General features: G+C 47.2%; 1 protein-coding gene across 5 annotated transcripts in view; it reads right to left on the bottom strand.

Annotated features, from left to right (window-relative positions):
• The window catches only part of MEGF6 (multiple EGF like domains 6), a 213,010-nt gene that overhangs the window by 38,989 nt on the left and 147,217 nt on the right, over positions 1 to 26,804 (bottom strand). For all 5 annotated transcript variants that reach the window (XM_028740972.2, XM_028740975.2, XM_028740974.2 and 2 more), the window contains 12 exons: positions 20,499 to 20,624; positions 17,907 to 18,029; positions 15,279 to 15,401; positions 14,302 to 14,439; positions 10,769 to 10,891; positions 9,842 to 9,964; positions 8,706 to 8,873; positions 7,772 to 7,903; positions 6,054 to 6,182; positions 1,747 to 1,875; positions 1,466 to 1,600; positions 738 to 872 (listed from right to left, as the gene is read on the bottom strand). In XM_028740972.2, the coding sequence (XP_028596805.2) occupies positions 738 to 872; positions 1,466 to 1,600; positions 1,747 to 1,875; positions 6,054 to 6,182; positions 7,772 to 7,903; positions 8,706 to 8,873; positions 9,842 to 9,964; positions 10,769 to 10,891; positions 14,302 to 14,439; positions 15,279 to 15,401; positions 17,907 to 18,029; positions 20,499 to 20,624 (1,584 nt within the window). The remainder of the gene's footprint in view (positions 1 to 737; positions 873 to 1,465; positions 1,601 to 1,746; positions 1,876 to 6,053; positions 6,183 to 7,771; positions 7,904 to 8,705; positions 8,874 to 9,841; positions 9,965 to 10,768; positions 10,892 to 14,301; positions 14,440 to 15,278; positions 15,402 to 17,906; positions 18,030 to 20,498; positions 20,625 to 26,804) is intronic.

Here is a 26,804-nt window from a genome sequence, read left to right as displayed (position 1 = left end):
TTAAAAAGGTAAAAGGTAAAGGATCCCTAGATGGTTAATCCAGTCAAAGGCGACTATGGGGTTCATCTCGCTTTCAGGCTGAGGGAGCCAGCGTTTGTCCACAGACAGCTTTCTGGGTCATGTGGCCAGCATGACTAAAACCGCTTCTGGCGCAACAGGACACCATGACGGAAACCGGAGCACACGGAAACGCTGTTTACCTTCCCACCATAGTGGTACTTATTTATCTACTTGCAGTGGTGTGCTTTTGAACTGCTAGGTTGGTAGGAGCTGGGACAGGGCAACGGGAGCTCACCCCGCCATGGGGATTTGAACCACCAACCTTCCGATCGGCAAGCCCAAGAGGTTCAGTGGTTTAGACCACAGCGCCACCCGCTCCTAAAAGGCATTATTGGATGGTCATTAAACATTCCAGCCAGGCAGAAACACACTCAAGGCAGGGCTGTAGAGGGGTGTGACCTAAGAAGAAGGGGTGTGGCCTGGGGAGAGTGCCAAAGGCCAATGAGAAAGTTATGGAGGGCAGCATCTGGGCTTCAGGTTCCCCACCTGTGCAACAAAGTTGTCGCTTGCCTACAGGCAATGATGGCACCTGGGAAACGCAAGAGGAGAGGTCTCTCATGCTCGAATCCCGCTTGCTGGTCCACCACAGGCCACTGTGAGAACTGGGTGCTGGATGAGATGGGCCATTGGCCTGATCCAGCAGGCTCTTCCTATGTACACCCCAAAGCAGATCTTACCCTGGCTGCAGTTTTCCCCGTGGTAGCCTGCTGCGCACTGCTTCTGACACTCTCCGCTGACATGGTCACAGGGCGAACCAGAGGGGCAATCGCACTTGCTTCTGCACCTGGCGCCGTAATAGCCTGGATCACATTCTGAGAAGGGCGATAGCAACAGCAAGCATTTAATCCCAGGCTGGACAGGGAGGAGACAGGGGGCAGCTGACAGGTGGGCAACAACAGCCTTGGCATGCAAAAAGTTCCTGGAGTTTAATCCACGAGATGCCCCATTAAAATAGTCCTCCCCAACCTTGGATCCTGTTGAGGCTGGGGCTGATGGGAGCTGGAGTACAACGTCGGGGGACCCCACAGGTTAGGGGGGCTGCACTGAAAGAAAAATACAGATCCAACACCGGTCAGAATAGACAGTCAGTATCCTTCATCCCTGGGCCCCTAGATGTGGATGGACTACAATGCCCATCATCCATGACCATTGGCTAAGCTGCCCTGGATAATGGGTGTTGTAGTACAGTGGAAGGGTCATAGCAGAGTGGTGTAGAGCCTGCAAATGGTCTCCACAAGTTGAACTGGGACAGATGCCTTGTCTGAAACCCAGGAGAGCGGCTGCCGGTCAGCGTGGACAACACTGAGCTAGGTGCACCAATATTCTGACTTTGCAGAAGGCAGCTTCCTAAGTGTCCCCTACAAGAACCTGAGTGCCAGACACCCACTGCACAAAAGCAACTCACTTTTCTGGCATCTGTCACCGGAGTAGCCAGGTTTGCACACGCAAGTACCGTCCTTTTTGTCGCACTCCAGGCTGTTTGCTTGTGTGCACCGGCATTCTTCGGAGCAGCCTGTGCCGTAGGCCCACTTTGGACAAGCTAACATAGAATGGGAGTGGGGGGCAGAGGGGAGAGAATCAAGAAAACAAAAAGTAAATGGACTTGGGGAGGGGAAATACACTTTTTGGGGGGACCCCAAGAGCCCTCTCAACGTCCCCAGGTGAACAAGTTGCCCAGCTGATTACCTAAATGACAATATCGCCCATAAAGGCCTGGGTCGCACAGGCAGGCCCCGTAGATTCGGTGGCAGCGCCCTCTGTTGGCACAGTTGCATTTCTTCCTGCAATGCTTCCCGAAAAATCCTTTGGGGCAGCCTGGAACCAAACAAACAAATGAAGATGGTCAAAGCAGAATGATAGGCTGATGTAGGCTACCCTCTTTCTCAAACTCGGGTCCCCAGCTGTGGTTGAACATCCCTGGCCAGTGCTCAGGGATGATGGGATATGTAGTTCAAGAACATCTGGGGACCCAAGGCTAAGAAAGGCTGGGCTAAATCCTTGATGCTTTAGCGTCCCAGTCACTAAAGACAGCTCAAAGCAAGTCCTTTCCATTTGCTGCTGATGTCAGAGGACCCTCTGGGACATCAGACCGATTTTTAATTTTGTTTACACCTTCTTGCTTAGTCTTATCTTATTACCCTCAATGCCAAAAATGGCTGCACATCTTTCTTGCGTGGAGCGAGGGAAATTAATGCAGTATCAGGTGCCTCTTGGACTCATTCCTGCTCTTCTTGAGTTGCCTTTCCTAGTAAATTGCTTCCATATGTTCCTAACTATTGCTGTGAGGTCATGTTAATGGATTTCATTTTTGTTTCTTAGCTTTGGACAAAACATCCGTCTCCCCCCCCCTTAAATAACCTCCAGGTTGGGGGAAAATACAGTATGTGGCATTGTGTGACAAAAGTGGGGGATCGGGATCAAAGAGACCTGGGTGACAATTGCTACTCAGTCATGAAAATGCCTTTGGTGGCCTTAGGAACACTGTAGTCCCTATGGCTCTCAATCTCTGTTCTCTCCATTGAAAGCAGCATTCTTATTTTATCTCACAATAATTCATAGGTGTCATTCCCATACATTCCACAAGGAAGTGTCTTTGTACATCCTTGAGCATCCATGCACACCTATCTAGGAGCCCTGATGAATGGTCACAGCTGCTTAAGGACGTGTGTTTGTTGACGCTATGTGTTTGCTGCAGAAAATTCAAGGTACTCATAGAGTGAAAATGAGGGACCATCAGAGACAAAGGGCCTGGAAATGCGAGTTACAATGTGAAACTGTTTGTTGCTGTTGTTTAGTCGTTTAGTCGTGTCCGACTCTTCGTGACCCCATAGACCAGAACACGCCATGCACTCCTGTCTTCCACTGCCTCCCGCAGTTTGGTCAAACTCATGCTGGTAGCTTCGAGAACACTGTCCAACCATCTCGTCCTCGGTCATCCCCTTCTCCTTGTGCCCTCAGTCTTTCCCAACATCAGGGTCTTTTCCAGGGAGTCTTCTCTTCTCATGAGGTGGCCAAAGTATTGGAGCCTCAGCTTCAGGATCTGTCCTTCCAGTGAGCACTCAGGGCTGATCTCCTTAAGAATGGATAGGTTTGACCATAGCTTTTACTATACGGACCTTTGTTGGCAAGGTGATGTCTCTGCTTTTTAAGATGCTGTCTAGGTTTGTCATTGCTTTTCTCCCAAGAAGCAGGCGTCTTTTAATTTTGTGGCTGCTGTCACCATCTGCAGTGCTCATGTAGTTGATGGTAATCGCTATATCGTCCTGATAATGGATGCCCCAAAATATTATAGTGCATTCTCACTTCTTAACAGGATGGACAGAACATTTGATCAACCTCCTGACAACCCTTAACCAATCATGGCTGCAGTGGGAAACGTAAGATCATGAGGGAGAGAGGATGGGAAAAGTTGGTTTTGACAATTTAGGGAAGTCGCTAAGGGGCTTAGGAGTTTGTCTAGTACAATAAACCTGGTAAATTCATCAGGTAGAGGAAAAGGTCCTAGAAAAAAGCTAGAGTTGTTTTACTGGCATTGTAAGGCATATAGCTATTCTACAGAGCAACAGAAGTAGTTTTGTGCAATAGACTATTTCTCACTAAGTGTATGATTAAATAAAGTCCAGTTTTGTTTCCAATCAGCTTAAATTGATATCCAGAACTGGGAATAAGTTGCCTTAGGAACCCTAACATTAAGAGTCCTTGTTGTCTATCAATAGTCACTTATAAAGAACCCTGAATTCTTATCTGATTTATACAGGATGGGCCCAAGTCTATATCTCCCTAGTTTCAGCCACGTTGCCTCACCTCCCATATTCACTTAGGGAGTTTGTCGCACCCTGTTTTGAATTTTTATTTATCAAAAAAACATGGCTATAGCATTCTGCTGTTTACAAGATTTATAGATTGCTTTTTAGTTTTAGAAATTTCCAAAGCAACTATGAGCACATCAAAGCATCTGCCACATTCAGGGAATGGGAATTAAATTTGATTTGGATTTTTAATGTTAGAAGTTCGGGTGCAACTCAGTTTGCTGAAACGGGTTTAGACCAATAGAGTAGCAGACCTCCAGATTCCTAGGCTATTTCTGTACCTTTAACTCTATGCTGACTTCTCTCTGTATCCTTCATGTTTAGACTGATAAGTCTTGGGTTGCATCCTGTTTACAACTTCCTCCTCCTCCTTACACACTTTTTCTGGACCTCAAGGCAAGAGGTAATCTTGGATCTATCGTTTGAGAACAAAGGTGCAAGCATGGCTGATTTGTTTCTCTAACTAGGTAGTTAGCTAGGGCTATAGAACTCTGTCTTACAAAGAATGCACTTTCTTTAATAGACATTAGCATTCTCAGCCTGAATACTTTGTAGTCCCAGCGAGGAAGGACTCTATATGCTAACTCCTAGTCCAGATTTTCTGAAACGAGATGCACAGTGTAACTGAACTAGCCTTCAAAAATTCAGACTTTCCTGAATTTTGCAATTCAGTTCCCCAAACAAAACATGGATGCAAAATGTGCCTATTAGGGGAAGTGTGCTTGAAGCTGCATACGTGAATGAAAATAAATATGCATTACATTAGGGAATGACAAAAATGCAGCTGGAGGCCTGCCAAAGTCCTTCCTTTTCAACAAGCCTTTTGAAACAAAGGCCTTTATCCCAGTCTGTACCCGGACCTGATTTGAAATTGTTCTCTCCTTGTGAAAACTGTTTTTAATTGTTAGTTCTAATTGTTCTTATAAATGAAGTTGTGTAATATTTTCATTACTGGCATGAAATCATTTTCAGATGTTTTACGGGAGGCGATACATAAGTGGAACCAGAGGGGGTGCATTGCATTGAATTGCATTAAAATGTTCATGAGGACTTTAAAAATGTATATCAGAAACTCATGCAGAAATGTGGAGAGATCAACTTAAGACCAGGGGAAAAAATGAGAAACAGAGAGAAATAGCAATTGGCAGATATATCCATCCCACTTCGTACGGTTCCAAGCCTTTCCTGCTAGAGGAGGCTGAGGCCAGATTCACATCATGCATTGAAAGAACTTTGATAACTCTTTAAACAGTCAGGGCTTCCCCAAAAAATTCACGGGGATGTAGTTTGTTAAGGGTGCTGAAAGTTGTTAGGAGACCCCCTATTTCCCTCCCAGAGCTACGGTTCCCAGAGCGATTTAACCATCAATCCCTTTTCACAGGAAACTCTGGGAATTGTAGCTCTGTGAGGACCTGTAACAACTCACAGAAACCTTCACAAATCATACCAGCAGATAGATTTCCAAAACCAGATCTTTTAAAAACTCTCAGCACCTTTATCCAATTACAGCCCCCATAATTTGGTGTGTGTGTGTGTGCGTTTGTGTGTGTGTGACTGTTTAAAGGGGTATCCCAGCACTTGGGAGGGTTATTGTTTTTGTTTTTATTGTGTATTTTGTGGTTCTATATCTTGATTTCATTTTGTGAACTGCTCTGAGACCTCTGGGTATAGGGAGGTATATAAATTCAATAAATGATAATAACACAGTAGTACCTCGGAAGTCGAACAGAATCTGTTCTGGAAGTCCGTTTGACTTCCAAAATGTTCAGAAACCAAGGTGCGGCTTCTGATTGGCTGCAGGAAGCTCCTGCAGCCAATCAGAACCTGCGGAAGCCGTGTTGAACATTCGGGTTCCAAATACAGTGGTGCCTCTAGATACGAGCAGGATCCGTTCCGTTTGCATCTAGAAGCAAATGTTAACTAGCGACGGCACATCTGCACACGCACGCATCACTTTTCGCCGCTTCTGCGCATGCACGTGACGTCATTTTGAGCGTCTGCACATGCGCAAGTGGTGAAACCCGGAAGTAACGCACTCCGTTACTTCCGGGTGGCCGCAGAGCGCAACTCGAACGTGCTCAAACCAAAGCGCATTCAACCCGAGGTATAACCATAACGTTTGCAAACCCGAACACTCACTTTCCAACTCATAGCAGGAGAGCAGAAAAGAGGTCTGAGCCTTACCATCTTCACACAGTTCCCCACTGACTCCAGGTGGGCAGCGGCAGGCTCCTGTCACCGGGTTGCAGGTGCCTCCATTTTGGCAGAGGCAGGTGGAGCTGCAGTTCCTTCCAAAGGTACCTTCTGGGCAGGCTGTGAGAGGGAGACAGGCAGAGAGGGCCCATGAGATGCTAGAAACAGATGGGGCAGGCCAGTGGAAACAGTGGAGGACCTCAAAACCTTTAAATCTCTATGCGGCCTAGGACCCACGTACCTACGGGACCGCCTCTCCTGGTATGCCCCACGGAGGACCTTAAGGTCCACAAATGACAACATTTTGGAGGTCCCAAGTCACAAGGTGGTTAAGTTGGTCTCAACTAGGACCAGGGCCTTTTCATTACTGGCCCCAACTTGGTGGAACGCTCTGTCACAAGAGACTAGGGCCCTGTAGGACTTGACATCTTTCCGCAGGGCCTGCAAGATGGAGCTGTTCCGCCTGGCCTTTGGTTTGGACTCAGTCTGACCCTTTTGTTTCCCTCCCCTTATGGTTTTGACTTTTAAAATGAGGCTGCATTTTAACCTGTATTTTATTTTATTTTTTATTTTTATTTTTTCCCCTTATTATGTTTTATTGGTTAGGGCTAGCACTGAAATTTTATTGGTGTTAGCAGCCGTGAGCCCGGCTCTGGCCAAGGAGGGTGGGGTATAAATAAATATTATTATTATTGTTGTTATTATTATTATTATTATTATTATTATTGAGAATTAGATAGATTCATGAAAGATAAGTCTGTTGCTGGCTACCAGCCACAATGGCTATGTTTCAGGGATATGCTTCAATCAAATGCTGGATCCCACACTGAATCAGATTGATTTGGGTCCAACCCAGGATTTAGACAAAACCGGTTGAGGCAACCCTGGATCCCTCTGTTGAGATCGAGTCCAACCAGAATGATCCAGGGCTGTTAAAAGGAGGGGCAAAGGAGAGGCACCTCCCTTCCTGACCACATAGACCCATGGACTTGTAGAGTTGCAAGGGACATCAAGGGCCATCTGGCCCAACCCCCTGCAAAGCAGGGATTCATCCTGGGTCACAATGGAGCTGCTCCAAAGCACCAGCCTGGGTCTTAAAATCAGATCAGGGGGAGGCATATAAAAGCCCTATGCTTTCCCTCCACCGTCAGAGGTATGTATGCCTCTCAGTTGCTGGGAATCACAAGTGGCAAGAGTGACTGGGCAGGGAAGGTGCAGGCATGACTCAATTCTGCCTACAGACTCAATTGCCCCTTGAGGGAGGTGGCGGTAGTGGGGAGTGGTGGTCTCTGTTTTTCCAGAGTGGCCAGACACTGTGCTGGGAGACAGAATCCCCAAAGGCTCTCACTGGTGTCATATAAAGAGTTCATTAGCCTTTCAAAAGCCAGCCGTGCTTCTAATTCACTGCCGATAGGTTTATAGCTGCTGTCTGAGTGCAAACACTCAGATCCAAGGCACACAAAAATGCCTGGACTGCAGACTGGGATCTCAAGGGGCAGATAGCAGCAACGGCCTCCGCGCAACTTTTGCCGGGTAACTCTAGTCCAAGGTAAACATGATAAAATGCAGGCCTTTGGTGCTATTCTAAGCCAGCTGGCTCACCACTGCCCTGACGCTCTTCACGTTTAATGGCCTCTAGGAAGGAAACACTTTGACAGGTCATAAAAGGCGGCCCCATTGTTTGCCGGGGCATCGTCTTCCCGACTCACTTTGGTTGCAGAGGATCCCGCTCCAGCCAGCAGGACAGTTGCAGCCTGTCCGGTCCTCATTGCACGCCCCTCCGTTTTGGCAATCGTCACACGTCAGGCTGCAGTCATGGCCGAAGGTGTCGTCCAAGCAGACTGCAAGAAAGGTAAACTGTTACGGAGCTCAACCTTGAACCAAGAGGCAACAGTAGCACAATACTTTTATGAGGGCTAACTGGGGGAGGCTCCTAGCTCGGTGCTTAGTGTCCCAGGTCCCAGGTTCAATCCCTGGGACCTCCAGGTAGGACTGGGGGGAAAGTCCTGTCTGCAACCCTGGAGAACCACTGCCAGTCCGTGTAAACAACACGGACCAATGCTCTTGTCCGGAATAATGATGTAAACGGATCGTTTGATTCATTTAAACAGCTGCATTGTAAGATTCAGCAATGCACAGAAGCTGGTGTGGATAGCTAAGTTCCAAACCACAGTTTAGCAAATCAGGTCATTTTGTGCTGGAAATCACAAAGACTGAATTCACTTCTCCCAGTACTGGAGTGCAATATGTTCAGGATAAATAAAATATATCTGAATGTCTAACTTTGCATGATTTTTTTTATGGTTCTCCTGCAGGATAATCACAAGAAAGGGAAGCGTTCAGTAACGAACTTGGGAGTTTGCAAGCTGTAGACCCTATAGAATGAAATCTGAGTAGGTAAACTTGCAGGGCATACACATTTGTCACACAACAGAAACCAAAAGTACGTATGTTCTGTGGAATAGTGATTGTTGCTGGTGTGTGTTTTGATGGAGGAAGAGAAAACCAGGGAAATGAATTATGGAATGGACTACCTGGGAAAAGGGCATGCCTAGCTGCCCAGCCGCAACCCTGAACAGGAGCGCTCATTTTAGGAAGGAGGACACAGTGCAATGTTTTGCTGCGGGTCCCATGTGTGCTTACTGAATTTCTCAGACAGCGTGTGCTCTCCTCTTGCTTCCGCCTCCTCCTCCTCATCAAGGTAGTCTTCATCAAATAGCTGGGTGAGCTCATCTCGCAGGACCGCCACATGGGGGAGCGGGCGGAAGATGGGACGCCGGCTATCCAGGGCCTCCACGGGTTCATCGAGCACTGCAGAGAAAAAGCAAACCATGCCAAGGACATTTAAGGAATGCCAAGGACCCAGAAAAAATGATCTGATCAATCACCAAAAGAAATAAACTCATTATGGGGGCTGAGCAGTGTACAATGGTCTATATTGTTTTATGTTGCAAAGAATCTAAATGCCCTTTTCCAAAATGACACACACCTTCCGCATGTGGACCCTTCTTCACGCATTACATTTTTTGAGAAGGGTCACTAATCATAGAGCATGCGCTTTAGATCAGGGCGGAGGACCACTTTATTTGGCCCTCTGGATAATGCCTGGATGGAGGACAGAGTTTGGGGGAGTGCAAGTACGCATAGGAACTATCCTGCCGTCTGAAGGTAAAATTGGCATTCAGCGCTCCACACGCTTTTGCCTCTGGCCCTGGCTCACTTTGGGAATATGGCCCCCAGAAAGTTGCCTAGAAGGGAGTGTTGCCCTTAGGTTGAAAAGGGCTCCTGTGCAGTGGCAGAATGTTCTCAGTTCAGCTCCTATCATCTCCTCCAAGGAGGAGGATAAAATTGGGAACTAAATGAGAAGGGGGCAGAACTGGGTTTCTTAGAGGAAGGTAGGATAGAAATAAAATGTAATAAATAAACAAATATAAGTAGGTATAATGAAGAGCCACTGTGTTGTGTTGGCTTTTAATTTCTTTGTTGATTTGCTCCAAGGAACTTTTTTGTTTTGTTTTGTTTTGTTTTGGAGGTTGCTGATGTTTCCTGTACCATGTGCACAAAGCCTTTCAGATTGGGTGGGCTCTCAATCTAAAGAAGTAAAATGCCTCCAGTGTTGAGAAGGAGAAGAAGGAGAAGGAGAAGGAGAAGGAGAAGGAGAAGGAGAAGGAGAAGGAGAAGGAGAAGGAGAAGGAGAAGAAGAAGAAGAAGAAGAAGAAGAAGAAGAAGAAGAAGAAGAAGAAGAATGAAACGGGTGGAAAGATGAAGAAGTCACTTACAGAGACAGCTCCTTCGGTCTTCATCGAGCTTGTAGCCAATCTGACAGCTGCAATGGAAAGACCCCACCAGGTTCTGGCAGAGGTGTTCACATCCGCCGTTATTTGAAGAGCACTCGTCCACATCTTAAAATTTAAAAGAGGCATTTATTTATTTTTAGCTTTAATTTTGAGCTACAAATCTTCAGAATGTAAGAATCTAACAACATGGCTGGATTAGGCCAATGGCCCATCTAGTCCGGCATCCTGTTCTCACAATGACCAACCCAATGGGAAGCCCAAAAGCTGAATGGACCCGAGCACAAGAGCCCTCTCTCCTCCTGTGGTTCCCAGTAACTGGGATTCAGAAGCATAACTGGAGGCAAAGCACAGCCTTCATGGCTAGTAGCTATCAATAGCCTCCATGAATTTGTCTAGCCCTCATTTAAAGCCATCCATTCTGTTGGCCGTCACTGCCTCCTGTGCGAGCAAGCTCCGTAGTTTTAACTGTGCACAGTATGGATTATTTTCTTTTATCCAGCCTGAAACTTTCAACACTCGGCTTCATCGGATGCCCACGAGTTCTTGTGCGATGAGAGATGTGGAGGAAAACTTTTCTTTATCCACTTTCTCCATGCGTACATTCTATAAGACTTCTGACCTGTCGCCTTGCTCACTCTCCCTTTGCTCTAAGCTGCAAAGTCCCAAGCGCCGCCACCTTTCGCTCCACCCCCTTGATCATTTGTGTTTCCCCTTCTCTGAACTGCAGGTCAATAAGATGAACCAGACTTAAGTAAGACTGGGAAGCTGATGGATGCCTCCATCCCCAGATGCACGCTCACACACACACACACAAAGCATGTGGACCTTTGAGAAGGAGCTGAAAACGAATGGAAGGGCGCAACGCCAAACTATTTTTTGAGTCCCGCTGAGCACATAGCACCTCCCTACCATCGCAGCTGCAGCCGTCAGCGTTCAGCCTGTATCCAGCGAAGCAAACGCACTCGTAACCCCCTGGGTAGTTGTAGCAGTCCTGGTGGCAGCAATGAGAACGAGCACCGCACTCGTCTGTATCTGGTCAAAAGAGAAACAGTTGTCAGTCCGCATCAACCCTGCGAAGGGCCCTGTGAATGAGAAGCAGGTTTACCGGGCCCTCCCCCTAAGACAGAAACGGGGGAGGCATTGGGCTCTGCTGGCATTTCAACGGGAATCTTCCCAGTTCCTACCTCTCAAACTGAAAGCCAGCTGTCCTGCAGTTCTCTGACCGACATGTACAAAAATGCATATATTGTGTGGGAAGGGGGAATCTGGTTCAGTAGTGTCTACACTGACTGGCAGTAGCTCTCCAGGGTTTTAGATGGGGGCAATCCCAGCCCCATCTGGAGAGGCTGGGGATTGGAGACCTTCTGCATGCAAGGCAGATTTTCTCTTGGGGAGCTACAGCACTTCCCAAAATTAGGGAGGGGAAAGTGGGGGGGGGGGAGAGAGAAAGAGGTGCAAGTGAGAATCTCTACTTGGGCCTCCTCTCCCGGCTACCATTGCCCTGATTGCATGTTTAATTGGGGTTTTAAACCCTAATTAAGTTTAGGGCTGTGCATGGCCCACCCCCATTCAGTTCAGGGCCTGGACTGCGCCAGGGCTGGGTTATCCCAAGTCAGATCTGGCCCAATCCAACATGCTGAATCAGGCCTCAAACCAGATTGGCCCAGTATAGCTGAAGGAGCGTCTCCACTCCCATCGTTCAGCCCAGACATTGAGGTCTAGCTCTGAGGGCCTTCTGGTGGTTCCCTCCCTGCGAAAAGTGAGGTTACAGGGAACCAGGCAGAGGGCCTTCTCGGTAGTGGCACCCGCCCTGTGGAATGCCCTCCCACCAGATGTCAAGGAAGTAAACAACTATCTGACTTTTAGAAGACATCTGAAGGCAGCCCTGCTTAGGGAAGTTTTGAACGTTTGATGTTTTACCATGTTTTTAATATTCTGTTGCTAGCTGCCCAGACTGGCTGGGGAAACCCATTATTATAAATAATAAATTATTATTATACAAGTCTGAGGTTGCCCATAGATACTGTCTACCAATTACACGGGCTTGAAATGAAAGTGCAAACAGTATTCCAGGCCCTACTAAATCTTCCTTGCCCGTCACACACCCTCAGCACTAAGAAATTTAATAGAATCATCCAGAGTAATTGCCCCTGGACATGGGAAAGCTGAGAAAATCCCCGTGGGGGGCAGGGGAACAGCTACTACAACCTCAATGCAGAAAGGATGCAGGCGAAATTGCACTTAATGATCCTCTGAAGATCCCCCTGGATGCTCCGGGCACTGACCCAGACAGACCTACGCTCCGCGCGCGCAGCTCAGATGCATCCGGTGCATAAACATTTAGACACAGGCAGAGCCAGTTCCCTATCCAGGAAATGCCTGGCTGGTAAGATCTGCAGAGAGTTTCTGATTAGGTTAATTGCCAGACTGGGACTCAGCACGGCGTGATATAAAATGAAATGCAGACATTTGAGATCATGGCATTCACACACACACAAACACCTACGCACACGCCTTTGTCCAGCAGGCAACCTACAACTTGACGGAACGCTGAGTTTTTGGCAGCTTGCTTGGAGATGGAGACCTTGTTATTGTCAGTAATTCTTCTAGTGTTGTTGATGGAGGGGAAGGCAAAGGAAGCCAGGTCTCCCAGGGCCTGTGGTATTAGCACCTGCCGAGCACGCAGAAGGTCTCAGGTTCAGTCCCTGACGTTTCAAGCAGGGCTAGAAAAGTCTCCTCTCTGAAAACATGGAGTCTGTGCTGACAATGCCTAGCTAGATGGCCTGGCTCAGTCTAAGAGAGCTTCAGATGTCCATTGGCAGTGAAGGAGTAGAAGCTCAACTGCTGGCACCTCCCGTTAAAAGAATCTCAGGAAGTTGGGTTTGGAAAAATCCCTGCCTAAAATCTTGGAGAAGTGATGGCGGGTAGAATTGGGCCAGATGGACCAGTGGCCTGGTTCATTATGGTAAAGTGCAATATATATGCTTCTCGCTTGTCTGGATGGATAGAGAAGGCTGAACATGCATGTGTAGAAACTGGCTTCATGAAGGTAACATTTAGATGCATTGCCTCACCTATATTCACCTCTGGCCATACCTGTCCCTGGCATGTGACCTTCAGAAGGTTGCAAAGAAGGAAATGTGGGTGGACCCTGGGCTGGAAAATGTTCCCTATCCCTACCTCGCAAGCTTCCAGGTATGCCAAGAAGGTGTTCCCCAGGGTCCTGGTCAGGTGGGGTAGTTCAGGGAGAGACATCCCTGATGGGCCAAAGATCCACCCTGGGTTCCATTGGGCAGGTGACACGTGCTTTCTCCACATGTGTGTCTTGCTCGCTCAAGGCCATACCCCTAAAATGGAGGGTATCATGCAGGGGTCCACAGTTTACTTGGCTGCCCTTAGCAGCCAGACCAAAATAACCCATATGGTTGCCTCCATACCCTGGTTGGTTTGTGTGCTCTGGATACCTAGACCAACCAATGGCCAAAGAGCCCTTTCAAAACAGGAGTTCAGGGATCAGAGGCTTGTTTTTAGCAGAAACTTGGGGGAACTGAGTTCCCTTACTACATTGTTATTGTTGTTATTACTGTTATTATTGTTATTATTATGGTCAGGTGGCGGGGGGGGGGGGGGAGGCTGGAACGGATATACACCCAATGCCCAAGCCAAAACACCACCTATATCTGTAATCAATAAAGTTGTGGCCATTTCTAATCCAGAAAATTGTCTGCTTCATCACATCTTACATTTAGTCACTGCCTGGTGTGTGTTTGTGTGTCATTGCAACTGAGCCCGCAATAAACAAACAAATTTGTGGTGAGTTCCCCCACTGTTTTTTCTAGGAAAAAAGAATTGGCAGGGACCACCACACAACTTCTAGGATGATTCCCCCAACATCCTCTGCAACTCAAGGGTTGGGAGGAAGCCTGGGGTTCAGCAGTCTTCTGAGAAAGGCAGCAGAACATTCAGCCCGGTGATCTCAGTGGGTGAAAAATGTGGAAGCCTGGAAGTAGGTAACCAGTCATCTGTCAACAGCAATGGGGAGCCCCTTAGATGCTTCTCAAGGCAAACCTCTATACAGCATAGCCAGTGGTCAAGGATGATGAGTACTGTAGTCTGACAAGATCTGGAGAGTCATAGGTTCCTCATCCATGCTTTAAGTAACAGCACTGCTTACTGCATATGAGAGATGGAGGGATGTCTCTATTTCGAAGAGGCTTTCCCAGCTGAGAGTGAGGGGTGCCTCTTAGGTCAGAGATGGGGAAGCCTGTGGCCCTGCAGATGGTGCTGGATGCCAACTCCCATCGGCTCCAGCCAGCATGGCCACTGGTCAGGGATGATGGGAGCTGTAGGTCAGCAGAGACTGGAAGGCACCTTGCCTCTTATATGCTCATCATAGTTTTCATCTTCACTTAACAAAATACCAGCTCAGGTTATTGGATTACCAATGCAAGTCTTCTTGTCTTCGTCCAGCTGGTATCCTGAGTTGCAGCTGCAGACGGGACCACTGCTGGTGTGGTGGCAAAGGTGAGAACAGCCTCCATTGCTGGTCTCGCAGCTGTTCACAATTTCCATTTCTATACCTAGAAAAGCAAGAAGAAGAGGAGGAGGAGAAAGAAGAGATACACTATTGACTGGTTTCCTACAGAGTCATCTATTGACCCTTGGCCAAGAGGAAGCAGACATTTGCATGAAATCAACGTTTCAGTAAAACAGTTTGCACACATTCAAAATTTAAGAGGGTGTTTGTTTGTTTTTTAAAAAAGAAGATGATCTGAAATGCGAATTCTGAAATTCACATGCCTACACTGCCCCTTGATATTTCACTCTTATTGCTATTCTGATTTATTTTATGAATCGCTTCCTATGAAGCATTTTGATTCTTGCAGCAATTCCACAACACAATAAAAACACATATGAAACAACTGGGTATCTAAATACAGGTTTAAACAAGGGTTATTTACCTGGACTAAAATCCAGAGGTGGAAGTCAAAACATGTAGCAAGAGAACATATATCTCTTGTTTTTATTAATCACGGTACTGTATATGTTATTTCAGGGATTAACAGAACCCCAAAAGGGATTTGGGGCTTTTTCCCCCAACCGGAACTCACTGGAATTCAGTTCCTGCACCTCTCAGGTGGGCACCATTGCCATTATAAGAGAACGAGGGAGGCGTTCGTGGCAAGTTCTGGCACCTCTTTTTCTAGAAAAATAGCACTGGATCTGGAACAAGCTTATGTGAAGTGATGTTTGATGTGGGCTATGTGGCCCCACCAAAAGACTCCGTAACTCGCCCAAGGAAAGCCTTATCTCAGCTCTTGCATTTTCATCAGAGGGAAGAACATGGGGTTGCACTCGATGACCCTTGGGGTCCCTTCCAACTCTATGGTTCTGTGATTCTATGGAGATGGATACTTACGGTAACACTGCTTGCCGTCAGCCCCCAACTCATAGCCTGGATTGCAAGTGCATTTAAAGGAGCCGCGGGTGTTCAGACAACCATGCACACACATGGCTATCCCTGCTACGCATTCATCGATATCTGGACGGAAGAAAGCAGAAGCAAGCTATTTTATGAAGATAAGCTATTTAGATCCCGTACATAATTGCCAGCTTGCAGGGGATGGGACTAGACCAGCCTTTCTCAACCTGTGGGTCCCCAGATGTTGTTGAACTACAACTCCCATCAACCCTAGCTAGCAAGGCCAGAGCTCAGGGATGATGGGAGTTGTAGTCCAACAACAACTGGGGACCCACAGGTTGAGAACCACTGGACTAGATGAACCTTTGGGCCCCTTCCATCTCCACAGTCCTGTGGTTCCATGAAATTGGAGCAGAACTGCAGAGAATGTGAGCAGAACAGCTGATGGTGAAGACTGCCATTGAGCAAGAGAGCTTGAATGTTGAGAAACTCAGGGCAGTCAAAAGAAACTGCTTCTTCACACAGTACATAGTTAAACTATGGAACTGGCTATGGACACCAACTTGTTGCTGTTGTTTAGTCGTTTAGTCGTGTCCGACTCTTCATGACCCCATGGGCCAGAGCAGGCCAGGCACTCCTGTCTTCCACTGCCTCCTGCACCAACTGCCTCCCGCACTCCTGCACCAACTTGGATGGCTTTAAAAGAGGATTAGATAAATTCATGGAGGATAAAGACTATCCGTGGCTACTAGCTGTATTGGATATGCTTTCCCTTCACTGTCAGATGAAGCAATGCTTCTGAATATTCAGAGTGGTCCCATTGAAAATTAATGGACCTGAGTTAGTTCATTTGTTCTAATTGCTATTCTCTATCCAGATCTAAAATCCTGTTGTTCCCAGTGCTGGTGGAAAGTTTGTCCATTGCTACCCTCTCCCCCCCCCCCTTCATGGATCACTGCCTTGTTGTGGTGAAGGGGCTTGAATAACACAGAGAAGCTATGAGCTATGCCATGCACGGCCACCTAAGACGGACAGGTCATAGCCGAGAGTTTAGACTAAATGTGATCCACCTGGAAAAGGAACCGGCAAACCACTCTAGTATTTTGCCAAGAAAACTCCATGGACATAAAAAAGAAGCTTTGGGAAGAAAGTGAGAGTTTCCAAGGCATGCTCTGGTTCATTGGGTCACGGAGAATCCAACGTGACTAAAACGACTAAACAACAACAACCCTCTCTCTGGCTGCAAAGATCTTACAATGCAGAGCATGCCTTACCATCTTGTTTTGGTTGCCACACTCTTAAGTTTTCTAGTGGGCAATGTGGTGTCCTCCAATAGTCATTGGACTCCCAACACCTGAAGGGCCCAGCTAGCCTGGCTAATAGAATCATAGAATCATAGAATCATAGAGTTGGAAGAGACCACAAGGGCCATCGAGTCCAACCCCCTGCCGGAGCAGGAAACACCATCAGAGTACTCCTGACATACTCCTTGACTACATAATAGTCAAGGTTGAGGGGAGCTGTAGTCCATCCAACAATTTATGAAGGGCCCCACATGGACTCCCCAGCTCTAAATGTTGTTGGACATCAGCTCCCATCAGCCCCAGCCAGCCTGGCAAATGGTCAGGGATTATGGGTGTCGTACAAATTATGGAAATAATTAAATTAAAGGTTGAAATGTGTCAGAGAAAGGCTGAGCAAGGAAAGGCTGGGATGTGAAGGTTGTGTTTGCAAGAGAAGCACAGAACGACATGAACACACGAGCTGTTGTAACTGTTAAGGATGAAGGAAGGAAAGTTAAGATGTTACGCCTCCTGATTGAACCAGTAGAAGATGGCAGAAGTACTGCCATATATGGACATAACTGCCCCTTTTCTTCTCTTTCTTTATAAATGTATAAATGCTTGTGGTTTGTTTTTTTCATATTTGGGGTGCCATCCCTCAACTACTTGCTAGCTGAGGTTGTGTTGCACTGGCTTTGCAACACCTAAATAAACGTCCTGTTCGACTGACAACTGGAGCCTGGATTTTATTGGCTTTCCAGGTTGAACCCACAGGGTGTTGGTTATTGAACCCCAGTATTTCCCCAACAATGGGAGTTGTAGTGCAGTTGTACGAGGTTAGTATGGCCCATGCGCAAGGATGATGCACAAAGCTGTTATCCAGGAACACCAGGAGAACACCACATTGCTCCCCCCAATATGTTGCTGAACACCAACTCCCATCATCCCTGACCATTGGGTCAACAGTCAGGGATGATGGGAGTTGTAGTCTACAATTATCAGGGCACCCCATTGGCTACCCCTGTCCCAGAAGTCTCTCTCCCATGCATGGAGCATATTGGACAAGCATAGAATTGGTGGCTGAGGGTTTTTTGGTTGCTGTCCCTCCCACCCCCATGAACACTAGAAAGGTCTGTATTAATTGCAAAAAGTAAATGGGATTTTTGTTTTTGCAAGCACTTATCTTCTAGGGCAGCTGAAGGCTCATTTATCATCCTCCCAGACCAGACGGAGCAACTAATTATAGCATCTATGGAGATTAGCAAGGCATTTGCATGGGGGGAGGAGAGAAAAAGGACAGCTCTGCAAAACTTGTGCAAGAGCCTCATGAGACGCCCCTTACCTTCGCAAGCTTTGTTGTCAGCCGCCAGCCTGTATCCAGGGTGGCACTCGCAATGCGCCACCCCACGCCGGCTCTGACACCGGTGCATGCAGCCTCCATTCCTGTCGGCACATGGGTTTCTCACTGGGAAGAGAAGGGAGGCAGCGAGTCAGTTGGAAATGGTCCAAAAGGAAGCAGTCCAAGGCAGAGCCTTGGCCTCACGTACAGAAGATCACAGGAGCATCTCCAGGTAGGACAGGGAAGAGATTCCCCCTGGACAGCCACTGCCAGTCAGTGCAGTCAGTACTGAGCTGGATGGAGTCTATTCTCAATAAATAGGTCATCTGCAGAAAACCACAGGCTGTTGCCCAAAATAGTTCTGCTTATGAGAGAGGAACAGTGGGGTGCAACTGCTTTGGATGGAGGCTTCCTCGCATCTTGTGCAGAAGAGAAGTTACGCCGTGCGGGTTCTTGGAACGGCCAAATACCCTTTCCAAAGAACACTGGCAATGGCTTATCCTGCATGCAGTTGTTCAGGAAAGGAAGCCAGGGGCCAAGTCCTTTCAAGTACATTTTGATGAGGGATCAGCCAGCACTCAGATGCCAGAAGAGCTGCAGCTTCAACTTTCCACCAGGGAGCTCCTGTTCTAGGTTAATCTGCACAGCAGCATCCTCCCCTTTCTGTCTCTTATCTGAGTCCTTCCAGCTGAGATTATCCAGCTGGTTCTCTCTCCATCATTGGCTTTCTCCCCTCCTCTGCTGGAACCAGAGATGACTAAAGGGGCGGGGCGGGGGGGAGTGCTTCCTCAGAGATAATTCTGTCTCTTCCCTGGTATGGGAGACTCTTGGGCTTGATTCTATTTCATTTCGCTCCGCTTCCCTCCCTTCTCCTCTTCCTCCAAAGCCAAATCAATCCCTCAAAAGGTGTCTGAAAGAACATCATTACACATTCCCTTCTAAACACAAACTGGCCATGTAATCAGGGCAGTGCCGGATTTACATATAAGCTAAACAAGCTATAGCTTAGGGCCCCGCTCTCTTGGAGGCCCCCCAAAAAATTAAAGGGGAAAAAAGCTTAATAATTATTTCACTATTAATATACTACTTCTTAATTGTATTTCACTATTAATATAATTCTTCTTAATTGTATTTCAGTTCAACAATTACTTTGATAAAATACATATTTTGTTACATGCAAATGGCTTTAGATACCTATTAGGTCCATAAATTACTATATAACATATATTCAACACAAAAAACAGTGGCAATTTGTTGTTGACAAAGGACAGCTGGACATATAAATGGCCCCCATTACCTTCAGTAGCTTAGGGCCTCATCAAACGTAAATCCGGCCCTGAATCAGGGAGCCTCAGTCCAGGCCAGCCTTTCTCAACCCGTGAGACCCCAGATGTCGTTGAACTACAACTCCCATCACCCCTAGCTAGCAGGGCCAGAGCTCAGGGATGATGGGAGTTGTAGTCCAACAACATCTGGGGACCCACAGGTTGAGAACCGCTGGTCCAGGTGATCATTATGAATGAGCAACCATTTCCCGACCAGCTGATCTCACTTGGAACACCTGTGCAAGCCCAGGGAGTGACACACCTAACGGAACTCACAACTGTCTCCTGTTTTCATCAGGACCACCCCCAGGTTTCAGGCAGTCCCTGCCCTACCTGGTGATGCTGGAGCTTGGACCCGGGGCTGACTGCATGCAAAGCGGGTGCTGTATCATGGAGCGACTGAACCCAACCCTACCAGGAGATGCTGGTTATTGAACCTGGGACCTTCTGCATGCAAATCAGAAGCTCTTACCACTGAGCTACTGCCAGGGATGGGTGAATCTGCTGCCAGTTTGGGTTGCTCTCGATTTCTCTTCTCCCCCCACCCCCAGGCTGTAATTGTGTTATATTAATCGCCAAATGTGAAAACGCACACCAACTTAATTCCAAACAATTCATCCATTTTTCAAAAACTGAATTGATATATAGATACTGGTGACTGCATTTCCACTGTACAAATTTGACCCTGACAATAATATTTTTTTAGGGTGGTGGTGGAATTCCTTATATTTATTAAATATACACAATTCCATGCAAGTAGTCTGCAGAGGTGTACCTGTCTCTGATCCTAGAGACAATTATATAGCCCTCGGGAGCATTTGGGAAGAGGGCAGTAGCCCAGTGGCTACAGCACCTGCTTTGCAAGCAGAAGGTCCTAGGTTCCATCAATGGCATCTCCAGGTACGGCTGGGGATGTCCCCTGCTGGACACCTTGAACAGTCCCTGCATGCAAGTAGAGACAATGTTGTGCTAGATGGGCTAGTGGTCTGATCTGTATAAGGCATGCTCCTTTGTTCTTATTAAACCAGGTCTTCATTTATAATCATGAGGACTAGGAACTTACTAGGGGAAGGTCCATAGCTCAGTGGCAGAGCAGAAGGTCAGAGGTTCAAACCTTGGCATCTCCTCATAGGGCTGTGAATGCCTCCTGTCCAAAATGCTGTGTGAACAATATGGAACTAGATGGACCACGGGTCCAGGACTCAGTATAAGAAAGGCCTGCCATGTTCCTCTGTTTGATCCGAGCCCTCAAAGGGCAGGGGAGACTCACCAATGCAATGCTTCCCATCCTCCTTCAGCTGGTAATTTGGCCGGCATTGGCACTGATGCTGTGAGAGGGTGAGCTGCACACAGTCATGTTCACATCCACCGTTGTTGATAGAACAGGTGTTTATGGCTGGGAAATGAAAGAACAGCAGCATGATTAGGTCAAAGTGCAACAGATGAGCAACAGATTGGCCTGATCCAGAAGGCCTTTCTTACATTCTTAGTTACGAGATTGCAGTCATGAATCAACTTCACATAGAAATCTTGAACCAATTCCACAGTAAAATGATAATGACCAACAACACAAAACAAATAAAAACAATTCTACATATACAGAGAATTAAAGACAATTCCATCTTTCAGTTTCAATACAGATACTGACTGCTTGTTGGAAAATGGCTTGCTGGAAAAGGAAGGTGTTCAATAGGTGTTGAAAAGACAACAAAGATAGCGCCCACCTAATATCTAATGCCGATTTAAGGACTCCAACCCCCATCAGTCCCAGCCAGCATAGTCAATCATCAGGGAAGATGGGAGTTGTAGTCCATGAACATCTGGAGGGCCAAAGGCTCATTCATGGTGCTTCAATGGGAGGGAGTTGCTGACACACTAAAAGCCAATTCTGGAACAAACCTTCTGATAAGACAGTATCTGGAGGAAGCCCTCGTCTGAACAGTTCAGTGATCAATTGAGTATATAATGGGGGAGGGCATGATTTTATTTTAGGCATCCTGGTTCCAAGCATCCTGGGCTTTGAGCACCAGAGCCGACACATTGTTGGTTAATTGGCAGCCAATCAAATTCTTTCGGCAGCAGTGCAAAGCTTCATTTTGCACTAGCTACGTGATGTGTGAACAGATGCTTTCTTCAGTCATGTTCTTGTCTACAGCTTGTAGCTAGTGAAGAGGAAGCTTAACCCAGAGCCTTGGTTTCAGTGATGATACTCCAAGTCAAACCTTGGCTGAACTCAGTGCGGCACTGAAAAAGGACTGGGATGGAGCAAAGCAGTTGCAAGATCCTCTCTGGAAGTCCACACATTCACAAAGTCCCAGGAAGGCAGAGTTGGGGCGGTCCCTTTTCAGACCAAAGGGCCGCATTATCTCCTGGGCAGCCTTCTGAGGGCCACATGGCAGTAGTGGGTGGATCCAAAGGCAAAAGTGTGCACAGCAACACCTTTGTACAGACGACTATTTTCTGAACACAACCCTCTCCATCCAGGCAAGCAAGAAGCATGATCTGCTTTGCAGGACACGCTGCAGTCAGGCACAAACATCTGAGGAGCAAAGCAAAGCTGGTGAGGGGAGTGGGGAGAAATTAACAGGCCACACAGAATTGCCTGAAGGGCTTCATTTGACCCCTGGTCCTAAGGTTCCCCAGCCAAGGCAAGCCACAGTTTTGGACTTGCCATTTGTGAACCAGACCAGTGTGTCACTGAGCAATGAGCAGAACACTCCATGTATGGGACTCGTCTGCAGAAAAATGCGCTGATGATATAAAACAGGCCATTATTTTTGGATCTGCTATCTTGTTTCATTTTTAAAAGAATGAAAGGAGGGATGTCCTCCTTGGATCGAAATTTCAGCCACACGGTTTCAGTGACATAATCCAAGGCTGCAAACTGGGGGTGGTTCAATGGACGAAATCCAATCGACAATTTTGTCTGCACGTGGCAAACCCTCTGCCCCACGCTGCCACCTGCCCGGCAGGTGCTGAGGTTGAAGAACAAGTTTTGATGAGGGTTTGTTTAAGGAAGGAAACAGCCATCATGGGGTGTTGACGGCAGGAGGGGCAGCTCCAAGTGCCCCCAGCGGTTCAGACCAATCCAGAAAGAGAGCAAACAATCAATGGCAATTGAAGCTGCATTCAAATAACTTCCAGCGAGACAAGAAGGATGTGGGAAGCTCGTTTTCTGGCTGCACGCCATGCAGTAAACAAAGAGAGAAAGAAACATTTTATGCAACCAGTCATGCTTCAAAACACCCCTAAGGCACACGCAAAAATCTGCCTTGCTTTTCTGGACTTTCAAAGACTTGTTTCATGTATGGAACTTGAGAAGCTACTTTGTACGGAGTTCAGGACTTTAGTCCATTTACATGCAGGAGTCAAATACAAGTCCCTAGGCCTCTCCTCCTGATCTCAGGCACTCTCCCAAGCCACGCCCCCTACTCAGGCCACACCCCTACCTGACCCTGCTTTGCATCCTCCTTGAATGTTTTTGCGAGGCTGGATCACACCTCTTGCTTCTCTGGAGGGAGGACAGAGTGCGGTGTGTAGAAACTAGCCAACTGTACAATGATAACATTTGCATTTGTTGCTCCGCCCACTTCTGCCTCTGGCCCCGCCCATGTCCAGCATATGTTCCCCAGAAAGGAATGTAGCTTGTGGGTGGAAATATTCCCCCAACTCCAATTTACACTGATTGGGAGGGGGAGGGTCTCCCCACTGTCTTTCCTAGCTCTTCCTTCCTGGGTGCCAGGGCTGGAATCAGGTCAGCATGAAGAAGCAGTCAGTTGTCAGTTTATTCTTTATTCAAGGAAAGAGCATACAACTCAGCCACACTTCCGAGTAGGTCTTGCCCCTGTGGAACTGTTTCCAGGACTGAAGGTCCCTGCCTTCCACCCTTTCTAAGGCTCCTTCTCTCTCAGATGTTTCCCAAGCAGTCTCAAACTGCATCTGCCCGCCTCTGACCTCTGTTCTGCTCTCCTCATTATTCTGGGTGTTCTTGCAGACCAGGGTGGAGGGGAGCTTGTCACAGCAGGAGAGGGAGACTCCCAGGATCCTTCAGCAGTATCTTAACCCCCTCCTCTGCTGCAGCCTCGGAGTCTGAACTGCTCCCTGTCACAGGTTCCTCCTGATCATTAAACCCTGTTGTCCCTTCCGTATCCATCACCTCTGCCCAATCTTCCCTCTCTAATGTCTCCTCAGTGTCCCACCACGAATCCCCTGGCTCCAAGCCTTCCTCCTCTCTGAGATTACCCGTGGAGGTTCCCTGGCCAGAGGGCCCCCCTCCTCTTCACCCAACAGCTTCCACTGCATTGGGTGGGTGTCTCACATGGCCTCCTCAGTGGGCCAGGCCCAGTGGTACAGCCCAGGAAAGGCTTTGCCACTTGACTTTAGTGAATGTGTACATTGCCCTTCAAATTCTCTGGAGACATTTATATTTCATGGCCCACAGCCTGCTTCTTCACGCAAGAGACTGGCTGACAATATTATCTTAGAAAGGAAACCGTTTAGTGGGTTTCCATAAACAACTTCTGGCAAGTGACAATTATTTGGAAGGCAGTTATCTCGAACCCTCTGGGAGACATCTCCCGCCTCCCTCCCCGCAAATAAAAGAGAGGTGCTTTTGGAGAAGGTAACGCCATGTCTCTTGAGTCGGAGGTGGGGAACTTTTTACAACCCAAGGGCCACATTCCCTTCCAGGCAACATTTCAGGGGCCACATGCCAGTAGCGGGCAGGGCCAGAGGCAGAAGTGAATGGAGCAACAAATGTGGATTTTGCATTTTAACAGCAGGCTAGTTTTATTCAAAGGTCTGTATAGTTAAAGCTATGGTTTTCGCAGTAGTGATGTATGGAAGTGAGAGCTGGACCATAAAGAAGGCTGATCGCCGAAGAATTGATGCTTTTGAATTATGATGCTGGAGGAGACTCTTGAGAGTCCCATGGACTGCAAGAAGATCAAACCTCTCCGACATAAGGGAAGGGAATAAGGGCAAAATCCTGCTTTTGCTACGGCATTCCACCATAGTTAATTGGTAGAGCCTCTGTTTTGTGTAGAGGTCCTTGGTTCAACCACTGGCATCTCTGTGAAGGACTGGGAGAGACCCCTGGAGAGCTGCTGCCAGCCAGGGTAGACACTACTAATCCATATGGAGTCCATGGTCTGACTTGGTATATACAAGGCAGCTTCCCACGTTCCTATGTCGTAAGAGCCATACCTCCATGGCAGAACATCTACTTTGCATGGGGAAGGTCCAGGTTCTCTCCTCAGCATCTCTAGGTAGGGCTACGAGAGCCTCCTGCCTGAAACCCTGGAGAGCTGCTGCCAGCCAGTGTAGGCAGTTCTGGTCCAGATGGGCCTATGGTGTGATTTAGCAAAAAGCAATTAATGTTCCTGTGGGACAGGAGGTTGGGTGATGGCATGATCTATCCGTATGGATACTATCCTTTCAGAGCTGTTTGGGGAGGACTGTGTTGCTTTGAGCTATATGCTCAATGGGCCATCCCATTATCCCAGCATTCTTTTTGAACAAGAAACATCCAGTTTTGTAAGCTTAGCTTTCATATGTGTGCTTGCTTGCTTGTGTGTTGGTATAACAGCCTGTTTAATTCTGAAATACAAAAACAAGTCATCTTTAATAGCAAGAACTGGTTTAAGTTTTATACGGTTTCATACTGGGAGAGATTATTTTAGATTTAAGATGATCTCTTATTAAACCTTTCTAGTCTTGTTTTTCTCCCAGGCGGGCAAAAGTGAAGCCTGCTTTTACCATCATATATATATATATATATATATATATATATATATATATATATATATATTAAAAAAGGAAGGAAAGAGAGAACCTCAACAGCATTCTTTATGAAAGCTTTGAATGTTTTTATTAGCTTTGTTTAAATATATGCGATTTGATTTGATTTTTTTTAATAGCTACCACCAGGCTCTGTAACATCCAGCTCCTCGTTGCCTCAGTCCAAGATGATTGTTCATGTGTGTGTTTGTGTTTTTGTTGCAAAAGAACCGTAAACCACTTTTCCAGCTCCTGTTCCAACAGCCCTTATGCATTGCTCAAGAAACATTTTGACCCGACTCAGTGGCTTGGGGTCCCCAGATGGGTTGCCTGGTTAATCAGGGGCTTGTGTGTCTATGCCTGAATGCAAAAGACCAATTCAAATTGTTCTCTGTATCAGGAAAGGTCACACATTACTATTTCGGGCCGTGTTTTGTTTTTTTGCTGGGGGAATCGTTTACAGTAAAATTAGGACATATTTGTGGCTTTCCCCTCTTGCACGCTAAGCCAGGTTTTCTTCTGCAGCTCCTGGAGGCTATTTGGGGATCAGAGATGATCCTGGAAGAGCAGCGCGCTGGAAAGCAGACACCTTTTGAGATGTTATATTGGGGATGAGGAACCTCAGCCCCTGGCGGAGAGGGGAGGTGGGTAAATGCAACCCTCCACTCCATTAGGAGGGAGTCTAGCCCTCCTTAGATTTTTTTTGCCTGTCTGGAACGTGTTCTTGAACTCAGAGTACATCCTTTTCCCTAGATGGAGAGACTGCCTAGATGGAGAGTGGTGGGTTTTTTTTGTGGGGTCTGTATAAAACTTATTGTTGTTTAGTCATTTAGTCGTGTCCGACTCTTCGTGACCCCATGGACCAGAGCACACCAGGCACTCCTGTCTTCCACTGCCTCCTGGTCAAACTCATGCTAGTAGCTTCGAGAACACTGTCCAACCATCTCGTCCTCTGTCGTCCCCTTCTCCTTGTGCCCTCCCTCTTTCCCAACATCAGGGTCTTTTCCAGGGAGTCTTCTCTTCTCATGAGGTGGCCAGAGTATTGGGGTCTCAGCTTCAGGATCTGATCACTAAGGGCTGATTTCCTTAAGAATGGATAGGTTTGGTCTTCTTGCAGTCCATGGGACTCTCAAGAGTCTCCTCCAGCACCATAATTCAAAAGCATCAATTCTTCGGCGACCAGCCTTCTTTATGGTCCAGCTCTCACTTCCATACATCACTACTGGGAAAACCATAGCTTTAACTATACAGACCTTTGTCAGCAAGGTTCTATCTATCTATCCAGCAGCTAACAGTCCAGTTTGGTCAACCCAGGAGCAACTTGTGAATGGTTTGATGCCACTATACTCTCCTCCTCCTCTTCATTCACATTTCAGGCTCCACTCTGCTCAACCCAGAAGGAACACTTACAGATTCGATGTTGGCAGACAAAGAGCTCACAGGCACAGAAGAACTGAAGTGGGGGGAGAACACAGCCATAGTGCTTAGTACCCAGTGTCAGAAACTCAATCCATAAGCTAGGCACCAAATGGCTCCTTAAACCAGTTGCCATTTTGGGGCTAGACGGTCCTATTTTTTTCCAGCATGACTTTTTGGTTCCTGAAATTTGTTCTGACTGCGCAGTGAAAACATAATAGAGAGAATTCGACAGGATGTGTTGATAGGGTGTGAAAGCAGCCAAGATCCAAAGATCCCCAGGCATGCGCCTCTAGATGGTGGAGATGTCAGGTGCCAGGTTGCACATGGCCAAATCCAGGTGCAAAATCCACCTGGCGATTTTCGAATGCTGTTAGTAACC

This window comes from Podarcis muralis, chromosome 7, assembly GCF_964188315.1.
Source record: "Podarcis muralis chromosome 7, rPodMur119.hap1.1, whole genome shotgun sequence".
Lineage (NCBI taxonomy): Eukaryota > Metazoa > Chordata > Lepidosauria > Squamata > Lacertidae > Podarcis > Podarcis muralis.
The sequence above is the reverse complement of the archived record's forward strand: the minus strand, read 5'-3'. Positions and strand labels throughout refer to the sequence as shown.